This window comes from Ursus maritimus, unplaced genomic scaffold, assembly GCF_017311325.1.
Source record: "Ursus maritimus isolate PB19 unplaced genomic scaffold, ASM1731132v1 scaffold_7, whole genome shotgun sequence".
Taxonomy (NCBI): Eukaryota; Metazoa; Chordata; class Mammalia; order Carnivora; family Ursidae; genus Ursus; species Ursus maritimus.
In genome coordinates, this window is record NW_024426885.1 from 5,807,480 (window position 1) to 5,827,638 (window position 20,159).

General features: G+C 50.2%; 1 protein-coding gene across 2 annotated transcripts in view; it reads left to right on the plus strand.

The window, feature by feature from the left end:
• Positions 1-20,159, plus strand: part of CUNH10orf90 (chromosome unknown C10orf90 homolog) — a 205,372-nt gene that overhangs the window by 16,801 nt on the left and 168,412 nt on the right. For both annotated transcript variants that reach the window (XM_040624561.1, XM_040624562.1), the window contains exon 2: positions 3,384-3,456. In XM_040624561.1, the coding sequence (XP_040480495.1) occupies positions 3,384-3,456 (73 nt within the window). The remainder of the gene's footprint in view (positions 1-3,383; positions 3,457-20,159) is intronic.

Genomic DNA, 20,159 nt, shown 5'->3' on the forward strand with positions numbered 1-20,159 from the left:
CTGGGTCTCCTTCCACTTGCTTACTTTACCTGAATATTAACCACTCACTCTCCTTGTTCAGAAATCACCAAAACTTCCTCGTCACCTAGGAAATGATATCCAAGTTAGCATAGCATTCCAGGCTGCCGGTGACATTGTTAGGGTCTGTAGCCCTGGAGACTGCAGCTCGGACTGTGAACATCGTTATAATGTTAATGGACGCATTAACACTCGTGCTCTGACCTACAGAGCTATTCCCTGGTGTTGGATATTTCAGAAACCTCCGATGTTTTGCCATTATGAACCATGCTGCAAAAATGTCTTTGTGAATAGAGCTTTAACTGTATTTTGAATGAGTTGAAAAAACAAGGGTTTTAAGCTGGGAGGGACGTAACCAGATTTGCTTTATGGAAGCGTGGCTGGTGATGAGGTGGAGGCAGGAGGCCTCCGGCCTGAGAATGGGGAGGTTGCCGTGGTCTGAGCAAGTAGAATGGGGGTCTCCGTGAAGGCGGTGGGGAGAGGGAGGTGGAGATAGATTGGAGAGATATTTAGGAAATCAGGGTTGTGGATAGACACAGCCACTGGAGCTGGCAGCGAGGGGGGCCACTGGAGAGCACAGTGAGAAGGGTTTCAGGGACATAGATCACAGGGGCTCAGTCTAGGTTGTGGTACACTGAGGACTGATGGGGGGTGAGGAAACGGGACAGAAACAGTGCGGTCATCTCCTCCAAGAAGACCTGCTGTGAGTGGGAAGACGGAGGGAGGAAGGTGATGTGTGTGGGAGGGAGGTTTTATTTTTGTGTTGTGTTTTGTTGTTTTTTAGAGGGGGGAGCTGGGGGAGAGTGAGCGGAGGAGAGAGAGAGAATCTTAAGCAGGTTCCATGCCCAGTGCAGAGCGCGACACGGTTCAGTCTCACAACCCCTGAGATCATGACCTGAGCCAAAATCAAGCTTAATCGACTGAGCCACCCGGGAGCTCCTGGTTTTGTTTTCAACAAAGGTTTGGACATAGGTAGAAATATGAGGGAGGAAGAGTTGAAGACTGAGGACAGAACAAGGATACTTGAGGGGCATGACCTCCAAGAAGACAGGAGAGTGGATTCCAAAGGGCAATGTGCATAATTTATCCTAGAGAAGAGGTTTGCTTTCATTCATTCATTCATTCATTCATTCATTCATTCTTCCATCCTTTTTTTCCCAGTAAATATTTATTGAGAGCCTATTATATGTCTGGCCTCATACTAGCAGCTAGGAATACATTGGCAAGCAAGGCAAAATAATTTTATTCTCAGAGCAGTTGGAATCTAGGGGAGAAACAGACATCAGTTCTAGATTCACATGAGTCAGTATAGACTTACAGTCCAAGATTAATGTGCTGAAGGAAAGGAGTGCTTCTAAAATCTTATAAATCAGGAACTTGGTTTTGAGACGGGTGTCTGCAGATACTCCCATGATCAGGTCACGTGAGCCAAGATCCAGAAGAGGACCAGGGAAACAACATGCTTTGCAGCTGAAACAGCATGTGCAAAGGCCCCGTGGTTAGGGAGAGAATTTGTATGCAAGGGGCTGAGGGAAGCTCTTACAGAGTGTGTGGTCTGGAGAGATGTGTCTCGTGATGCCACAGAGACTCCCTAGTGTAGACCACACAAGGCCATCTTGTTACTTTGTCCTCAGGACAAAAATTGTTGCTGGTCTATAGGAAGGGAATACAATGAACAACCAATAGAAAGTAGAGTCAAAGTCAAGTCTTCCCAGGATGTCACTATTGGACCGGGACCTGGGTTGATGACAGAGATTCCTCAATCACCCTGTCATTGGAAATTCTTGGATCAGTGGTGCCCAGAGCCTGTACAAGATGGTTCCAGGCTTTGAAGATGCAGAGGGCTGTGGGGCCTTGTCAGCCCCCCATCCACTGCCAGTTGCTGGGACCCCAAAGAGAGAGGAATGATCCTCAGTCCAAACCATTGCACTTGAGTATTTATTACTTCGCTGTAGATCTGGGGCTCTCAACTAGGATGGTGTGGTCCATCGGAACTTGCTGGGTAAAAATTAATTGTGTGTTGTCATGTCCCAGGGTAATTAACTTGCTAAATTTGATAGCGTTACTTTAAAAAATAGGCATAAATATCTTTTTTAAAAGAGCCAGACAAGACAACAGCCCAGGAAGTGGGAAGCTTAAAATCTTTGCTCAGCCAGAGGCGTCTTCCACACATCTGCTCCCCCTTCTCCCAAGATGGGTTCCAGACCCACCTGCTTGGTCATGTTTGAAGCAACAGGGAGATAACTTGCTTCTTCTGCCCAATGTTGGATTTAAATCATTTCTCATCCCTACATTTAACATTGCTACACTTATAGTTCCTTTCTGAAAACTTTTCATGTGTTATCCAGTATCCCCTATGACATGTCCATTGTAAGAATTCATAGTTCATGTCGCTCATAGGCAACCACAGAGTTGGGCCCAGACCAGAGAAGCCCAGGGAGTGGCAGAAAACCATGCGTGACTCCCCAGGTCTTAGCCCCACCCTGCTCTGGGTCCCACCCACTTTTTCTCTGTCCCCAGATTGGTTGCCCAGATGCTGGGGATGAGAAGGGCCAACATGGGAACTGTACATTGTAAAGCTTAACTCAGCCTGGGACTAAGAAGTTACCTGAGATTCAGAATTGGAGGCTGGCTTCGCGTTTTCCGATCATGCTGCACTTACAGCAGGGGGCGGCAAAGTTACCCTTCAGGTTAAGGGAAGAGTCGTGGGGTACGCAAGGGCTGGTGGGCGTGGGGCAGACCCAGGGTGGAACGAGGTGCTCTGGAGTCTGATTACAAATTGAGAAATCCAAACCAAAATCTCACCCACAGCCCCTGCTTTCAGAATAAACTTACAAAACAAACCTTTGCCTTTTGGCAGAGAAGGTCAGCATCATAATCATACTTGCAGACAGCAGAACACTTCTGTATATATTAATCTTATTTTCATTGGGCCTTGAAGGCTAATTCCTGAAATTTGATTGCTTGTGGTTAATCAATTTATCAATATTTATTGAGTGTCCAATTTTAGCTCAACACCCACTCAGCATTGTGATGGGATGGAAAAGAAATATTAGATGTGGTTCTTTGCTCTAGTAGCGAAATCCACGGCAAAATCCGTGTTAGCTGATTATAGTTTTTCTCCCTCCCCTCCTCCTCCTCGTGCGTTTTGAAATCATCAGAAACCTACCCTTTATTCATTTGCAGAGTTAACACAGGAGAAAATGGAAATAAGTCTTCATTAAAACCTGTAGTTCTTTCTTGGGAGATCGGAGAGATTCTAGAGACGTTTCTGGATTCTTTAAAAATAATAATGCACATTGTTGAAGATTATCTATCTGGCAAATAAAAATATAAAACTGGGAAGGTTTCTGTTTATCTTCCAGATCCACAGTCGGCTCTTCTCGTCCCCCAAAGATCATTCTGCTTGGGAAAGAAATGAAGGTCTTTCAAACGCAGGTAAAGAGCTGGGCTGTGACCGGGTGACATTCCCGTTCAAGCCTTTATTTACTATCTCTTGCCTTTATTTTTATTAATAATGAAATGTGCTTTGGAGGCTCGTCTTCCCCCAACCCCAAGACGATAGCTCAGCGGCTCTGACAAGATTTGAAGCTGATTTGAATTTCTAAACACCCAGGCTTTTAGTCTGGCAGTCTCTGAAAAAGCAAACAAAGCAGAAGCAATATCAGTTGCCTCGGGTAGTGCGTTCGGGACCCAAGATGACTGCAGATTGCAGGGGTCCGGGCCAGCGTGATGCAGGGTTCCGCCAGGAATGAGTAATGGGACAAATATGGAATATTCTCGCAACGGAGCAGGCACGACTTCAGTATAGGCATGGTATCTGTGCATTCATAAATCATTTGTCGGGAAGCTTCAGTGCACAGCCCCTCCACTGTAACAGCTCCAGTGAGGTGGCCACAGTTCATAACTTTTATTAAGTTTGTTAACATAAGCGGTGTGGAAACAGGCTTGTTTTTCACCTGTCCATGAGAGAAATCAGATGGGTTTAGGGCACATTTTCTGATGGTATGGTAAAAAGACTATGAGGTTAACAGAGTATTTCAATTCAGAGACTCTAGCAAAAAAGTAAGTTCTAAAAGCATGTTTCCATGTAGCAAATTTTATTGTGAATCCTCATCTTAGTTTTCATTTGTAAATGTGGCAGATGAATTGCTATCTATGAAAAAGGTGTATGTATACACGTGTGCGTGTGTGTGATTATGCACATACACGTGTAAGCTGCTCTCTCCCTTACCCCGCACCGCCTGCCCGTGTCACAGGTCTCAGGGACCTGAACTGCTCTCCGTAACTGACGCCCGTCAACCTAAGACAAACATATTATTTGAAAGAAGCTTCCCTAGGTAACCCTTTCTGGAGCCCCAAAGAATGGTTTGCAGTTTATTCTTTATTAGTGGCAGATACTCAGTTTGGATCCTTTAAAAACCTAGCCCAGGAATTGCTTGTGGTGAGAACACGAGTCCACTGACAGGCGCTTCTGGTGGCGTGAACGGCAGGCTCCTGAAGCAGGTCTGGCCACCCGCACCCCACAGGGGGTTTGGGGACATGGAGAAGAATGCTGTGTTTTCCTCAGAGCCCTCGAGGTAGCGGTGACAACAGTCCAGCCGGGGTGACCTAGATGTGGACACATCAGTCTGCTTTTCCCTAGTTCGAGCTTAGCTCGAAATGGGCCTAATCAGGCATTTCTGTAATGGACGCCTGCTCACGAGGTACTTAGCCGTTTAATGACTTAGAAACCTAGCACGTGCTGGCCCAGAGGCCGCAGGTTAATGGTCCAGGCTGCAGGGAATGTGCCCAAGCAAGCCTGGGGGAGGAGGAGAGGAGGAGATACAGATATTCGGGCTTCCTTCCCTCCTCCCTCCCTTCCCTCCCTTCCATCCTTCCCTCCCTTCCTGCCTTCCTTCCCCCTTCCCTCCTTCCTGCCCTCCTATCCCTCCTGCCCTCCCTTCCTTCCCCCTTCCCTTCCTCCTTCCCTCCCTCCCTCCCTTCCTTCCTTTCTTTTTTTTCTCTTTCTTTCTTTTTAAATCTGTATTTTCCAAGTTCTAGTTATAGAAGGATACTTAAAAGGTAGTCTTAAACCTTGGAAATTCTCGTAGGAGGCAAGCAGTTGTTAAAGAAAAAATCATTCATAACGCTTGTTAAAGAGGGTAAGGCAGATTTTATTGAGGGAGACCATTACATGGGGTCTTCAAAGAGGAAAGAGAGTCTGGGCTTCACTTCGAATACAAGGAAAAGTAGGAATTCACCGCCAAGGAGCAGGGTGGGGGTCAGTGGATGGAAAATAGACGTCTAAGAAGTAAGGGGGATTTGGCTAAATTGGCTTGACAGGTGGGGGATGAGGAATTTGATCAGATATCAAGGGTGGGGGATTTTTTCTAAATGGAACCAGCAGGATTCTTTCTAAAATTGGACTAAATAGGCCAAGGACAGAGCCCAAGGGTGAGGCCCTGTCATATCGAGTTCTCAGAGAAGCCCGACTCTGGGTTGATCAAGGAGAGTCTCTGTCAGAGGCAGGACATAAGTGGGCACCATGCTTCCCTGGCTGGCCAACGCTCCGAGGGGCCGTCCAGGCTCTGTGCATCTTCCTGCAAGGTCATTCCCATCTGTGAGAGAGACGGAACTGTTAACTGGTCTAAAATGGCAAGACATGGGAGCTAGTGCGGTAGAGAAGGGAAACCCCAATGGGGAACTGAGCTCAACTCTGAATGCAGCCAGGGCAGCCGGGGATCTGGACCTGGCGGTTGTGGGGGACTCGGTGCCTACAACATTACCACGAAGAACTTGATTATTGATGTCAAGGGTAGGGGAGAGTCTCTCTAAACCGGCTCAGAAGGATCCTTTGCTAAAACTGGGCTTGACAGGCCACCAGCAGCTCAGAGGAGCCCGACTAAAGTTAGGTCAAGGAGGGCGTGTGGACACATCTCTTCTCTGAAAACTGGCCGGAGCGGCCACCTGTGCCCGCGGGACTCTGTGGTCCGGCTTGCTGGCTCGTGGAAGTGCGGAGTTTGGTTCGGGAGTGAGACTCCCTGCCCCACAGTCCTGAGAAGGGCCTGGCACAAGGGTGAAACCTTTATCGGTCCTCTCCGTGGCCTTGGGGGACATGGAGAGCAGAGTTTTAGATCAAACTTGGTGTCACAAGGACTAGAAACCCACAAAAGGGCAACCAGTGTAAGGAAACCAGTGAACTTCGCGGAAGGATAAGCTGTCAGGTTTCAGAAAGCACAGGAGCCAAGGGGACCCCGTGCGCTCGGCAGCGAGGATGTGTGGGCCCTAGAGCTACCGTAGCAGGCGGGGTTTGCTGCCGGACGCCCACTGATTGTGTCTGTCAAGTCACCGTCAATCATCTCAGGTCAGGAAGCAAGGTCAAATACTTGAAATGTGGCTTCTGAGGACCTAATCTTGTGCGTAGCTGGCTAGCGGGGCAGTTCTTCCAGAAGGAGTCCACTGGCCAGGCAGATGTCAGCTCATAGAGTCTCAAGTTTGGGCGAGACCACAGGGTCGTTTTGTCCAGTTTCTTCCCGATGTCTGCTGAGGCTGGGAAGTCCCTGCAGAGGCGGCTGACCACACAGCCCCCACGGACAGGGGCTCACTCTCTGAAGGAAGCTCATGTCATGCTCACCCAGCTGCAGTGTTTAGAGATCCTCTGCATTGTGTGCAGCCAAAATAAAATAACTTATTTATCTGTTGTTCATCTGTACTGAGAAGGCAAAGAGGACCTGCTAAATATTGAGTTGCTGGAATGCATGATCTGACCCACATTCTAGGAAGACTCCTTCATGTGCTCTTCCAGGCAGGAGGTGATGCGGGTTTTGTGCAGGGCAGGAGCGGGGGTGTTGGAGTCACAGGAGCCTTGGGTCATGACCGAATTATTTGCAGTTGTGGCGGTGGGGGACGTTTAAGGTGTTTCTGGGCAGGCAGTGCTGCCATTCGTGGGGCAGGGAATTCAGGGTTCAGGAGGTTCACAGAGTGGGGGGAGGTGCTAATGGAAGGATGCTGAATTTGTGGGGTTTGGACCCTCTACTTGTGAGAGGCCACCTGCCTTAGGTGTCTGGGAAGCATTCGGCAGTTTGGTGTTGAGATCGGATGACAGGTTAGGGTTCTAGATCTCGATATGACCGTCCTTTACAGGCGGGCTATGAGGAGCCACGAGAACAGCTGAGATTAATGCAAAAGAAACTATAGGAACTGGGTGGAAAGAGGATGAAACTGCAAAACCGAAGGAGGCCACACGTGTGAGGTCGGGCGGCGGGGGTAGTTGGGGACGGGGAAGAGCTGCGCTGTCCTGGGAACTGCAGACCTGGCATCAGGGTTTTGTTTTCTAAGGGGAGGTATTTAGTGCCCGGTTGGCTTAGGTCCTCACGTAGCTCTTTATCTTCAGAAAAGTTGTTCCACTTGCTCAGGTCTTGCTTTGCTCTCAGATAACAGCGGTTTGCAATGCCGCATCTCTACCGGCCACTCTAGAACTCAGCGATGTTGGGTGTGAGCCTCTGTGGCGGAAGCTAGGTCAGGGGCATACTTGGTGCACACAGGGTTCAAGTGCTCACACGCGAGATCGGCGATGAACAGCGTCCCGGATTTTCATTTTTGCTTCCCTCGCCTGCACGCTGCAACGATCCACCGCCTTTGTCATTGGAAATCCCAGGACTGGGAAGGGTGGGGAGCTGATTTTTTTATGGTAAAATCATCCCTATTGGCAAGACCTCTGGCATCCGGTTGTCCTGTGTGAAACTTCAGTTCACAATGATTAATAGGATCCAAACACTAAGAGAAAAAAATGTAGGAAGGGTGACTGTTTCTGCCCAAACTCACATCTGTTTTCAGAATCAGTGGAAGGTAGGAAGTCACTTTGAAATTTCCATTCTGTGTGTTATAAAAAGATTCCTTTTACTGTTTCCCCATCCCTGTGCTACCTGTCTGCAGACAAGACTGCTTCAGCTGAGGATTTAGCAATGGTTAGGAGGGTCCGGTGCTTTGTTAAGCCATTTCTGGGGACATCAGTTACGGGAAATGTATGGAAAGGTAATTGATGAAGAGTCACCTGGAATTTTTAATTACTAATTCACTTGGCTTAGGAAGGAAGGCGGGACGGCATAAAATTTTCTCCCCCCTGATCAATTAAGTCCGACCTTTACAACCGGCAGTTTTTAAAGGGTGGGTCTTTGACTGATGAGTGGGATGAAGTAATTATATTTCACTTAAAACTTGAGGGTCATTGTTTCTCTACTCCAGCTTTTATGAGAGCAGTGGTTTGCTACCTTCATAACCATACTTTTCAGTTTCATTAGTACCGAGTCAAACAGTTAGCTGCCCTACAGAACGCATACCCTTGACCATCCTTCGAGGAAGGACTGGCCTGTATCCCTTTAAAAACCACCCTGAGATGGGCGTGAGTTGTGTTTCTTTTCTCTTCTGTGGTTTGTATTTGCGGTTTCTCTATGAACAAGGTCTAGCAGGGACACCATTTTTATCTGTGTTCCCTGAAAAACCTGGTTTTTATTCAGGCTCTAATTGTTGAGGCAGAAACATGTGGATTCCGGGGCGCCTGGGTGGCACAGCGGTTAAGCGTCTGCCTTCGGCTCAGGGCGTGATCCCGGCGTTATGGGATCGAGCCCCGCATCAGGCTCCTCCGCTAGGAGCCTGCTTCTTCTTCTCCCACTCCCCCTGCTTGTGTTCCCTCTCTCGCTGGCTGTCTGTCTCTGTCGAATAAATAAATAAAATCTTTAAAAGAAAAAAAAAAGAAACGTGGATTCCTTTTTGTACGGGAGCCGTTCTGATCAGGCCGTGTTGCCATCTGCCTGGTTCCGCAGATCCCTCCCTGCCCGTGAGGAGAAGTCATCCGGGGAACAGTGTGTAAGAGTGGCTTGAATCAATGCAACTTCTCCGCGTCCTCAGAGGGCAAAGTATTTGGTGCCGTCCACTGCTGATTCTACACTTGTCTGTCACCCTCCTTGCCTGTGGGGACTCTCCCGAAACCACCTTCTCTATATTTCGGGTGTGAAAATCCTTCCTTTCGTCTGACGCATTCCCTGATGCAGCCGCCCCTCCTTGCTACTTCAGGCTTTGTTCCACAGTTACAGTCCTGCCTGCATTGCCTTGTTTCCCTTGCAGACTTGTCTCGTCCCTTGTAGACTTCTCTCTTCAAGACTGTTGGCTTGGAGGGCAGGGACCTTGTCTCACTCAGCTGTATGTTCCCAAGGTCAGGGACCAGCACACAGAAGTTCTTCACTGGCTTGCACAGGATTATTGGTCTGAAGGAACCACATGGAGCCAATTCTACATCCAGGGATGTTCCTTGACTCTCCTGGGCAAGCCTGCAGAGCAGGCTGGGAATTGGATCACGTGACAGCAGTTGAGAGCCTGTCAGGGAAAGCAACTGCCTTTGGGTTTTTCTAAGACTCTTTCAAGTGCTTTTCCTGTCCTGTTACTCAGCTTCCTTTGTTGAGGGCGACGGAGGCCTCCACCCAAGTGGCTTCTCTGGAGTCTGCGTGGTGCCTGCTCTACCCTGGGTCCGGGTGGGGAAAAGGCAACATAACTTCTCTGACCCCCTGAGAAGGAAGAACATTTATTCCTGCTTCCTGCACATGATGAAAGGGACCTGTTTGGGTCTGTTGTGCGTACTTGTGTGGGACATTATTGGAAAGAAAAGAGACCAGGTCGCTCTGTCACAGGGGCATGTGACAGCTCCCTACTTGCTCTCCGACCGATAACCATTATGCTCCTGTCCCTTCCCGAATTCTGCCTGGTGGCTGCCTGGGTCTTGACCCTCCGTTTTATCACCCGTACATAGTGCAATAAGCAACTTTTCCCCCGGAGGTGAATTTCTGCCTCTAGCTCCATCTTTGCTCCATCACCTGGTACATACTCTATTTTAAAAACAATTGGTGGGGGCGCCTGGGTGGCACAGCGGTTAGGCGTCTGCCTTCGGCTCAGGGAGTGATCCCAGCGATCTGGGATCGAGCCCCACATCAGGCTCTTCTGCTATGAGCCTGCTTCTTCCTCTCCCACTCCCCCTTCTTGTGTTCCCTCTCTCGCTGGCTGTCTCTATCTCTGTCGAATAAATAAATAAAATCTTTAAAAAACAAAACAAAACAAAACAAAAAACAATTGGTGAACTAAGGTACTAAGCAAAGAGCTCAGCTGAAGATCTCCCAGTCTGAGTAGCCCTGGGTCTGAAAGACGCGCCTCCAGCCACATTTAACTGCTTCCTCTCAGAGACGTGGAAGCTTAGTTGTTGCCTGTTGTGTACTGAGGAACGAAAGGAGCTCGTCTAGAAGTGCGGAAATCCGCTGCTGGGGTAGGCGCGAGGTAACTGGTAGGGGGTCCGTGAGGGCCACTGGGTCTTACTCTTAGGAGAGTGAGGAGAACTACCCACCATGTCCGTTCATCTTCCCTGAAGCATCGGACCCCTTCGACCTTGCCGTGGCTCCCAGAGCAGGCGTCTTTGGGCATCAGTATTGTGACCCGAACAAAGGGACTGGGTCTGAGAGACGGGCATCCAGCATTATGGTTTTGCCGGAAAGGAGCACCCGTTGGTGAGACGGCCGTAAGTAGCCCGAGTCCAGTGGCTGAGCAGCAATCCCATGCTATCGAGCACGGAGATAAGATTTTGCTGGAATTGCAGCGCAAGGAAAATGGCTCTGCTCTAGCAACAGCTCCCTAGTGGAAGAGGACGTCTGAGTCCTCCATGGAACCAGAAACAGAAGCAGGTCTCTAGGTGCCACCCAGACCCGCGACATCAGAGTCCAAGACGCAGAGCCCAAGACACTGTCACCAGCATCCCTTGTGAAAGCCACCACTGTGGGTCTTCGGAGTTAGCTGTGTTTTTAAGGAATAAACCTGATTATCATTCCTTCACCTCCAAGAGTGATTCAGCGTAAAGCTCTTCCAGAGAGGGCTATTTTAATCGCCTCCTCTCCATCCTGTGGGTAACGGAGGGGTTCCTGCCCCCGGGTTATGGGGGTGTCCAGGCACAATGCCTGACACCAGGCAGGTGAATCAATGACAGTTTATGAGTCACATACACCTCATAACCCTGGCGACGAGCACACCACCTGCCACCTGTCACCTGCAGGGCCACACGAGGCTTGCACTCGGGAACAAAGTGAACAAGTACAGGCTTTGTCATATCAGGGGGGTGGGATGACCCCTGCCTCCTGTGGGAAGATGTAATAGGATTGTTTGAGTAATTCCGTGAGTTGGAAGGGACTGAAGCTACGGCTCAGGGACAAGCAGGAGCTGCTCCTGCACCCCCTGATAAGGAGGCTTATTTGGCCCGGGGATCCTATCTGTGGGAGCAGGGCTGGAAGGGGAGTTTTCAGTTTAGCCAGATGAAGCCTTCTTAGTTGCACCAGATGTCAAACCAGCACACCGTATGGGGTCTTAATTACAGGCCTTACACCGTGAGGGCCTGGTATGGAGAAACACGATGTGGAGGACTGGGCAGAATGACATGGTCTGGGATCTGGGGGGAGGGTAACACACCTGCTGGGGCAAGGAGGACAGAGAGAGAGTTTGGACTCAACTTCCGAGAGCATGGTGAGAGCCGGGTGTGGACACCAACCAGGTACGAGGTCAGTGTTGGGGACATGCAGCTAGAGGACACAGCGTCCTCAAATGGAGGAAGGGCTTCTTGGTGCCTGGGAATGTAGGGTGGGGGCCATGTGGAGAGAGAGACTGTGGCCGGATCTGACTCAGGATGGGTCCTGCGCAGAGTGCCTAAGTTCCCAGCATCAGGTACAGGAATCGGGTGCAAGCCAGGAACTCGTTCCCCAGCAAGGCAGAAAGCCAAGTTCTGCCCTGGGTTCAAGACGGGCACGAGAAGCAATGGAACCCTGACGTCTCTCCAAGCTAAGACTGCTGTCCCATATCAGGAATGGCACCGCCATCCATGCGGCTAGTCAAGCTGGAGACCTGGAGTCTTTCTGCCCCTCCCACACCGCCGTGTCCAATCCGTGGCCACGGCTCTCTGCTTTACCTCCTGACCATCTCTGAGACCCATGCCTGCTGCCATGCTGGCCTGGACTACTGCAGTAGTCTGCTTTCTCTGTCTAGTCTCTACTCACAACCAGATTGAGCGGTGTGGGCCATGCCATTCCCTCCTTTAAAATCCTTCCATGCCCTTCAGTTGCTCATAAAGATAATTCTTACTATGGTCTGAGAGGCCCCGGGGGCACCAGTCCCTGAGCCCCTTCTCTCCCTCCCCCTCCCTGTCTCTCTCTTCCAGCCCTGTTCTCCATGTGCCTCTGCTGTGGGGCCCTGGTACAAGCTGCTCTCTTTGCTTGCACCATGGTGCCCGTTCCCTTCCCCCTGAGTAATTTGACTACAGATCCTCACCCGTACGTCCTAGGGAAGCATCCCCGATCTCAAGCCCAGTCCCACTTCAGGCACCTGGGGTCCACCTTCCTCTTCTTTGCTACACTTGTGACAATCATGTTATGTTTATTTGTACTTGATAAGCACCTGCTCCCCCACCCAGGCTGAGCACTGCGAGGGAGCTTGGATTTTTGCCTGCCAGCCCCTGTACCAAGCTAGGTGTGCCATAAACAGCTGTTGGGGGAATGAGCCAGTGGGTGGAAAAAGGAGCTAAGTCACTTGGAGAGCCTGGAGAGCCGTGGGGACAGAGAATCAGGCACATCGCTGGGGCTGACTCCGGAAGGACTGAGAGAACACTCTGGAACACCATGTGCACTTCCCTTCTGCCCTGTCTCCTTCCTCCTCTCGGAATTGGTGCGATGCTCCCGTCCAACCTCGGGCTTCTCCGTCTCCTTCCTCGGACTTCACCAGTCTCTCTCCTCGAGGTGTCGCCTGCCCCAGAGCCACGGGCCCCAGGGCTGACACATGATTACTGGTGTGATTTTTCAGCTTTTTAAGTTAAAGAGGCTCATCGGTTTCTACTTCTTACTGTTGGTTGTATGTCCAGAGCCCCTAGGGAAAAAGAACGTTTACAAATAGTTGTCAAAGTCCCACACTCCTTCTAAAGGTTGATGTACTGGGGAAAGGCTGCAAATAAAAGCCCCCCCCCCAACTCCATGGACCCTGCTGGGCTGAGTGCTATGTGTTTTGGTGAAATACTGTTAATAGGGCATAGAGAGAGCAGACTTGGTTAGGAGCTGAAGTTATATTTTTGAGTAGCTTTGTGCCCAGTTGGCCACCTAAAGAAATGATTCTTTAAAAGAAAAAAGTATATAAACAAAGGCAACACAAATTGAAAATGACACATGGAATTAAATGTATTTCTGAAGCTCACAGTGTTATTGAATATAATGGTCACGTTAGTGTCCGGCTTTCCAGCAGGAGAGGAGCATTTCTCTGGCAGCTGTAACCGTGGCTGAGCCCAGGGGACAAGGACACGGAGTGAAGCCCCTCTCAAACAGAGCAGCACCGTCGACCCCCATCGCCTGTTTTCGCGCGTGCTGAAAACACCCGTGCTGGCCATATGATTGTTTTTGCAAAGCATCTGCTTTTGAACCAAGTATCTCCCGACTTGCTTCCTCCTCTCCTGCTTCCTGCGAGTGGTCTCTGTCTCTTTCTGGGTGCAGGTGCAGGCGGCCAGTTCCCCCTCAGGGCTGGTGGTACCGGGCTGTGGGCAGGTGAGCCCTGCCCGGCTGAGAGGGAGCTCGCCATCAAAGGTTACAACGGCTAGAAAAAGCAAATTAGGGCCCCCAGCTCTTTCCAGCTTCCAGGCAAGTGCAAAGATGTCGTGTTTCCTGGTAAAAACTGCATTTCTGTGTTTGAGCAATTTGACAGGTACGATCTGGCTTCTGTGTTCAAAGATGCCATTGTTCCAGAAAGGGCCTCAGCTTCGTGTCACATGCCTACTGTGGGCACAGGAGGAGACCTTATGTTTATAAAATCTTCTGGAACGTTTCCCTCTTAGGCTGGCATTTGACAGTGCCGCCGCCTGACCTCTGTGCTGAGGAGAGAGGTCCTGAATCTTATTTTAAGATCTTCCTTCAGTGGAGAACTTTCTGTTCTTCCCAAACTACCTTAACCACAGAGGACTGAGTTTCCTTAAAGCTGCCCAAGTTATTTTTAAATGGAACTCGTTCTTAAAATGGAACCTTGTGGGAAGCCAGTTTGGGAGACAGACAGAGCAGAGGTGCTCTGGGAACAGGGGGCCCTGTCCCCCCAGGGGGGGCGGTTTGCAGGTCCAGCCAGGCTGCCCACTGTGGAGGAGGATTTGAAAACCACCGTCCGCAGGACTGGGGGGGAGTGCACAGAGCATTTGAATACAAATTGATTGCTTTCTCTTTGAACGTGCAGACTTCCCATCGTTAACCCAGAGCCCCGTGCAATGAGCAGGTTATCGCCGTGGGCAGTCCATTTCCGCCTAGAGACCTCCCCGGCGTCTGTATCGATCGGCCGTTGAGTTCCTAAATCCTGCTTCATTTAGGCTCTCCTGAATGTGCTCATCTTGGCGCCTTTGAGCTGCAGCTCACGGGGTCTGCAGGGTGGAGGGCTGGTGCCGTGAAGGGAGAAGGGGTGGGAATGTGCCCTGGGTTTCGGCTGGAAGAAGGGATGTAGCAGAGTCTATAACAGGACCATGCTTTTAAAATTCTCTTCCCTTTCCGGTATGAAATGGCTTTGCTTTAATGACCCTCAGCTCCTAGTTTCTTTCAGACCCTTCCTGCCGGCCCTGGCGGGACTCCAGCTACTTACTCAGCTCCGAGTGTGGCTTTCCCTAATGCCTTGCGCGGGCTTCAGTTTGATTTGCTCTTTTTATGGGACTTAGGAGACCGTCTCTGGCGGTGATTAAACACCGAGACTGTCAGCCTGCCGAGCGGGCCGAGCCTCGTTCCTGGACAGCTCTGGAAACAGGCAGGGCTGGGGTCGGGGACCTCGCTTCCAGAAAGCTGTGCCACGTGATGGGGTTGGGGAACGCAGTTTCTGAGCACGGGGTGTCTGAGCATGAATTACAGTTTGGGTCAGAGGATCATGTTCCTGCCCTCGGAGACAAGATTGGAGTCAGTGTCGAGGGGGCGAAACTAGAGGGCTTTGGGGAATCCCAGCTTCTTCACTGTTTACCTTTTGACATTGGACAACTTAATCGATATCTGTGAGACTCAGTTTCACAATTTGTAATGGTGAAATAATATCTAGCTTGCATCATTGTTCCAAGGAGTAGTTATCATAGATTGAAAACACTAATCCCAACCATTTTGTAAAACGTTATTTAATTGTAAGAAGACTTAACATGAGATCTACCCATGTGACAGGTTTTGAAGGGTACCCTGGGTTAGCACTGATTACGGATACAGCGTTGTATAGTGGATCTCCGGGGCATATTGCTTAACGGAGACTTTACATCCATTGGTTAGTAATTCCCCATCTCCCCCGCCGCCCGTAGCCCCTGGCCATCACCACCCCTGTCTGATTCTAGGAATTTGACCATTTCATATGCATCATGGAAGTGGACTCGTGCAGCATTTGTCTTTCGGTGACTGGCTTACGTCACTCAGCATCGTGTCCTCCGGGCCCATCCACGTTGTTGCGTACGTTAGGATTTCCTTCCTTTTTAGAGCTGAGTAGAATTTCATTGTATATATTTACCACATTTCTTTATCCATTCATCTACTCATACACACTCGGGCTGTTGGCACATCGTGGCTACTGTGAATTGTGCTGCAGTGACCATAGGCTGCAAATATCACTTCGAGATCCTGATTTCCGTTCTTCAGATGAATACCCAGAAGTGGGATTGCTGGATCCCATGGTAGTTCTGATTTTTAATTTTTGGGAAAAAAGCCCACCCCATTTTCTGTAGTGGCTGCTTAATTTTGCATTCCCAGCAACAGGATACAAGGTTTCTAGTTTCTCCACGTTCTTGCCAACATGTGTTACTTTTTTTTTTTTTTTTTTTTGGTACTAACTGTCGGGACAGGGATGAGGTCAGATCTCTCATTGTGGTTTTGATTTGCGTTTCCCTGATGATGAGTGACTGATGTTAGTTGTTGATATTTTAATGAGCATTGCAGGCTATCAATGCCCCCCACTGCCAAAAATATACTGATACTTACAGGTTATGCTATTATTTTCTTTCTGGAGCATTCTATTTGAGCTGCATGTTGGGCGAGGAGAGAGAAGGTGAGGTTGGGGGCCGCAAGGGGGAAAAGGTGAGGAGGAGCATGAGGATAGAAGGACAACCTGCCAGACGACCTGTGGGCTCACTCCATGTCTGCCACAGCTCAACATTGGACTGCTCTCCATTCAAAAGTGACACCCACAGTTGGTCACTGTGCTCAGCCTGTCCCCTTGCCTTCCTTCTTCTTCATCCCCACAGCTTTATCCCAGACAGGGGGTGCTGTTCTCCTAGCTTATCATAGAGCCTTGTGTCCCATACCTTCCTTGGCCAGGAGCCATGCAGTGGCCTACTTTGTCCCCATCCTACGCCATCTTGGAAGGCCGCCCCGAGGATGGGTCAGGCTACACCCCAGGCCTGTGCTTCTGAACCCTTCGGCAGGTGTCTGCAGCCTCCCTGATCTGTGTGCTGTTCCATCTCTGGAAGACACTGCCATACCTTCCGTAGGGACTCTCCCGGCAATTTGTGGAACGTCCTACATCTTCTCTTCTATAACATATCCTGTCCATCAGGAAAATTCTTTAGGGGTCCTCATGGGTCTCATGGGTCTCTGGGCCATTATTGGGGAGATGATGGAAAATGCCTGCAGAGCTGGGATGCTGTATCTTCCCAGGCAGGTTTTAATATGCAGGTGGCAGTGCTGGGGGCAACATCTAGATGTTGGGACCAGGTCCTGGAGTCAGACCAGGCTCCATGTAGTTCCTGAAATGCCCGTTCATCAGAGGACCTGAAGCAAGATAAGGTAGGAACACCAGCAGTGGGATTCAGAGGTCCATTGCCACAGTGAGGCCAAAAAACACACCATCTCCAAGACTCAGTGGCTCATAGAAGCGTAAACATTTCTTGTCTCATAAAGCACAGGTTGGCAGTTTTGGCTCCTGGTTCTTGTCGTTGGCTTTGGTCTTGTCTGGGCCTGCTTGTGTGGTGGGGGGGTCAGCAGGCTGTCAGCTGGGGATGCTTCCAAGGTGCAGACAGAGGACGAGAGCAGAAACTGAAGTGCAGAAACATGTCTTCGAGCCAAAGCAAGTCCAATGACAGAACTCAGAATCTAGAGGTGAGAATTGGACCTCACCTCTCAAAAGGGTGGGTTATGGAGGGTGCAGAGAATTGGAACTCTTGACGCCATCCATCTACCAAGTATGAACCTAGCAATCTGCTGGGCATGGACAAGGTTTGTGCGTTGTTTTTTTTATGCCACTTCATGAAGAAGGTACGCTTCTGCCCATTTGATAGATAAGAATATTGAGATTCAAAGAAGTCCAGTTACCTATGGGGTTGCTAAACTTTTCATCCCTAAGATGGGATTCTACTTTGACTTTTGTGATGGGAGTTAATGTACTGGGGCACGTTCATGCTAAGTGCATCCGTGCCTGCCACTTGGTGAATGCACGATAAATGCTGGCTGCTCACAGGTCTGGGACCACCGTGTCCGCAGACCACCCACGTCACATGTGTCATTGCAGCCCCAGTGCCTGGCACAGGGTCTGGGACCCAATAAATAGCGGTTCAATGGATGCATGACAACACATAGAGTCTCGAAAAGGTAATACCTCCTTGTCAGTCCTTCAGATCTGGGCCTGAGTCTGATTAGTCATTCATTACCTGTGGGACCTGGTTTTAGAGTCCAGGAGACATGGTGTCTCTTGAAGGTCACTCTTGAAGGTTTCCATTCCCCTCTCTTCCATGTGAATTTTGCCAGTTTACATGCCTTGGGATTCTGCTCCCTCAAATCTTTGGCAATCCCAGCTCTGTTGGGGCACCTGTAGCCACACAAACAAGGACAGTGTCTGGCCCCCATGGACACCTGCCCCACCTGCTCTTGCCACTAAGCAGTGGCTCAGTCCTTGTGCGGAGGGAGCTCTACCACGTGGCTCCTTCTTGACGGTTTCATAGTCTTCATGCTTCCCTTTCTACATCTGCTTTTTGGGTCTTGGTATTTATGCCGCCTGTCTTCCATTTTGATCGTTCACTGTTCAAATCCCTGCCGCCTGGAAGTTCCGAGATCTCAGAGGCCTGGAAGATAGAGATCGGGTAAATCAGGAGGGCGGCCCCCCTTTTACTGAGCACTTACTACGTGCCAGGAACTGTGCTGGGCACTGGGTGTGCAATGTTGAACGTGACATCAAGCAGCCTTGCCCTCCTAAAATTTATATGCTAGAGGCTCAGATGGACAAAAATCAAGTAAACAGACAAATAAGCAAAATTATTATAATAAGGAGCTGAGAGAGAAACATAGATGGGCGACGGCTTCAGGTCAGGAAGGGTGGAAAGGAGTCTGCCATATGGGGAGTCAGGGCGGGGGGCTGTTGCAGGCCGAGGAAGCAGGATGTGCAAAGTTCCTGAGGTAGGGAGGAGCCTGACACGTTCAGGAGGGGAAAGGGAAGCTGGTGTGGCTTGATCATGGTGAGGAAGGGGGCGGGGGTAGAAGACATGGTTGGAGCGGTGAGCAGGCAGAACCTGGAGGGCCGGCCAGCAGGGTGGCTTCTGTGTACCGCGGACGCAGCTGAAGGGTTGAACCTCACGCATCCTGATTCATTTGGCTTTGTGAGAAGGCCACCTGTGTGTGTGTGGGGGGGCAGATTCAGGTGTTGCGAGGCTGAAGGCCTACATTAACGGGCGAACTTGTCTGGGATGTAGGGTAGAGAGGGTGAAGCCCAAAATTGCTGGAGGTGTGGGAGAGTGTCCATGTGGGCAAGGAGCCTGGGGCTTCATCCACTCCATGTGGGCCCCTTGATGTCGTGGGTGGGGGGCAGCTGTGAGTGCAGGGAGACAAGTTCAAGGCCCACAACAGCTGTCCAGAGAAGGGAGCGTGTGATGAGGGCAGGGGTCTCGGGCGTTGGATGCGGTCAAACAGGTGTTGGAAATAGAGTCTCTAGATTTTGCTCAAGGTTTGGGGGTGGGTGGCAAGAGAAGGGAGGAATTGAGGGTGCTGCCACACCAGCACCCCCTTGAATCCTCTCACTACCCCTAGGAGGTACTGATGATCGCCCTAAGTCCTAAGTGAGGAAGTGGGTGCTGGGAGGTTTAGGAGTCTGCCGGGATTCAGGACAGCTCCGTGTCAGGTTTGAACCCCGGCCGGCTGCGTGCAAGCTGGCTGCCGCCACGGGCTTGCTGGGGCTGCAGAGCTGGCGAGGGCACTCAGGGTTGTCCACTTTACACTAGACATGCACGGGGCCTGTCAGATGGACTTGAGCAAAGGCTTTGCCCTTCCTTCTCTTCTTTGTCCTCAGTCTGTGTGCTTTCCACCTGCCGACTCGCTATCTCCAGCCCCAGGGGCCCTCTGCTGCTTCGCAGAGCCCTGCCGGGCCACCTCATCCGAGGCAGTCACCTCTCCCTCCTCCTCAGCTTCCCCGCCCCAGCCCCCTCAACTCATTTGCAGGGCAACCACACTGGGGCCACGCTGGGACCTCTGCATCCCAGCATCTTAGATCCGCGCACAGTGGGCATCCAGTCAAGCTTTGTTGAATGAAGGTCTTTGAAATAAAGGCAGAGTAGTGAGCTGGTTACATGCAAGGGCTCCAGGGATGTTAAGCTCTCTGGCCCGGGTTCTTGTTATGAAAATGGGGACAATGATGATCCCAGCATCACAAGGTCATCAAGAGGATTAAACAAGAGCATGTTGGCACCCACATACCTACTATAAAGCACACACATCGGTGATTGCTCCTTTTATCCTTTTATTATCTATATTTGAAGAGGAAAGAAAGAGGAACAATGGTCATGTAGTGACTATAAGGCAGAACTCCGAAGAATGTTTCAAGTTAAAAGAGAGGTTGGTGAATGCAAAAGGAAGGGTCTCTAACAGTGAAGTTCATGGACCATCTTTGGGGTCTGAGCCCCCTCCCTCCTATTCACCTCTCCTTGCAGCTGGCATTCGTCAAACCCCGCACTGCCTGGCCCCATCCCTGGACAGAGCTTCGCAGGCTTGGTGGCTCCTGTCTTTACTGAATACAAAGCATGTGGATTTACTAATGGGGAAGGATAGCCTATCCACACAGAATACAAAGCATGCATAGCTCGATTATTTATAAGCCCATTTTTCTACAAATGGCTTCTCGTCCCTTGT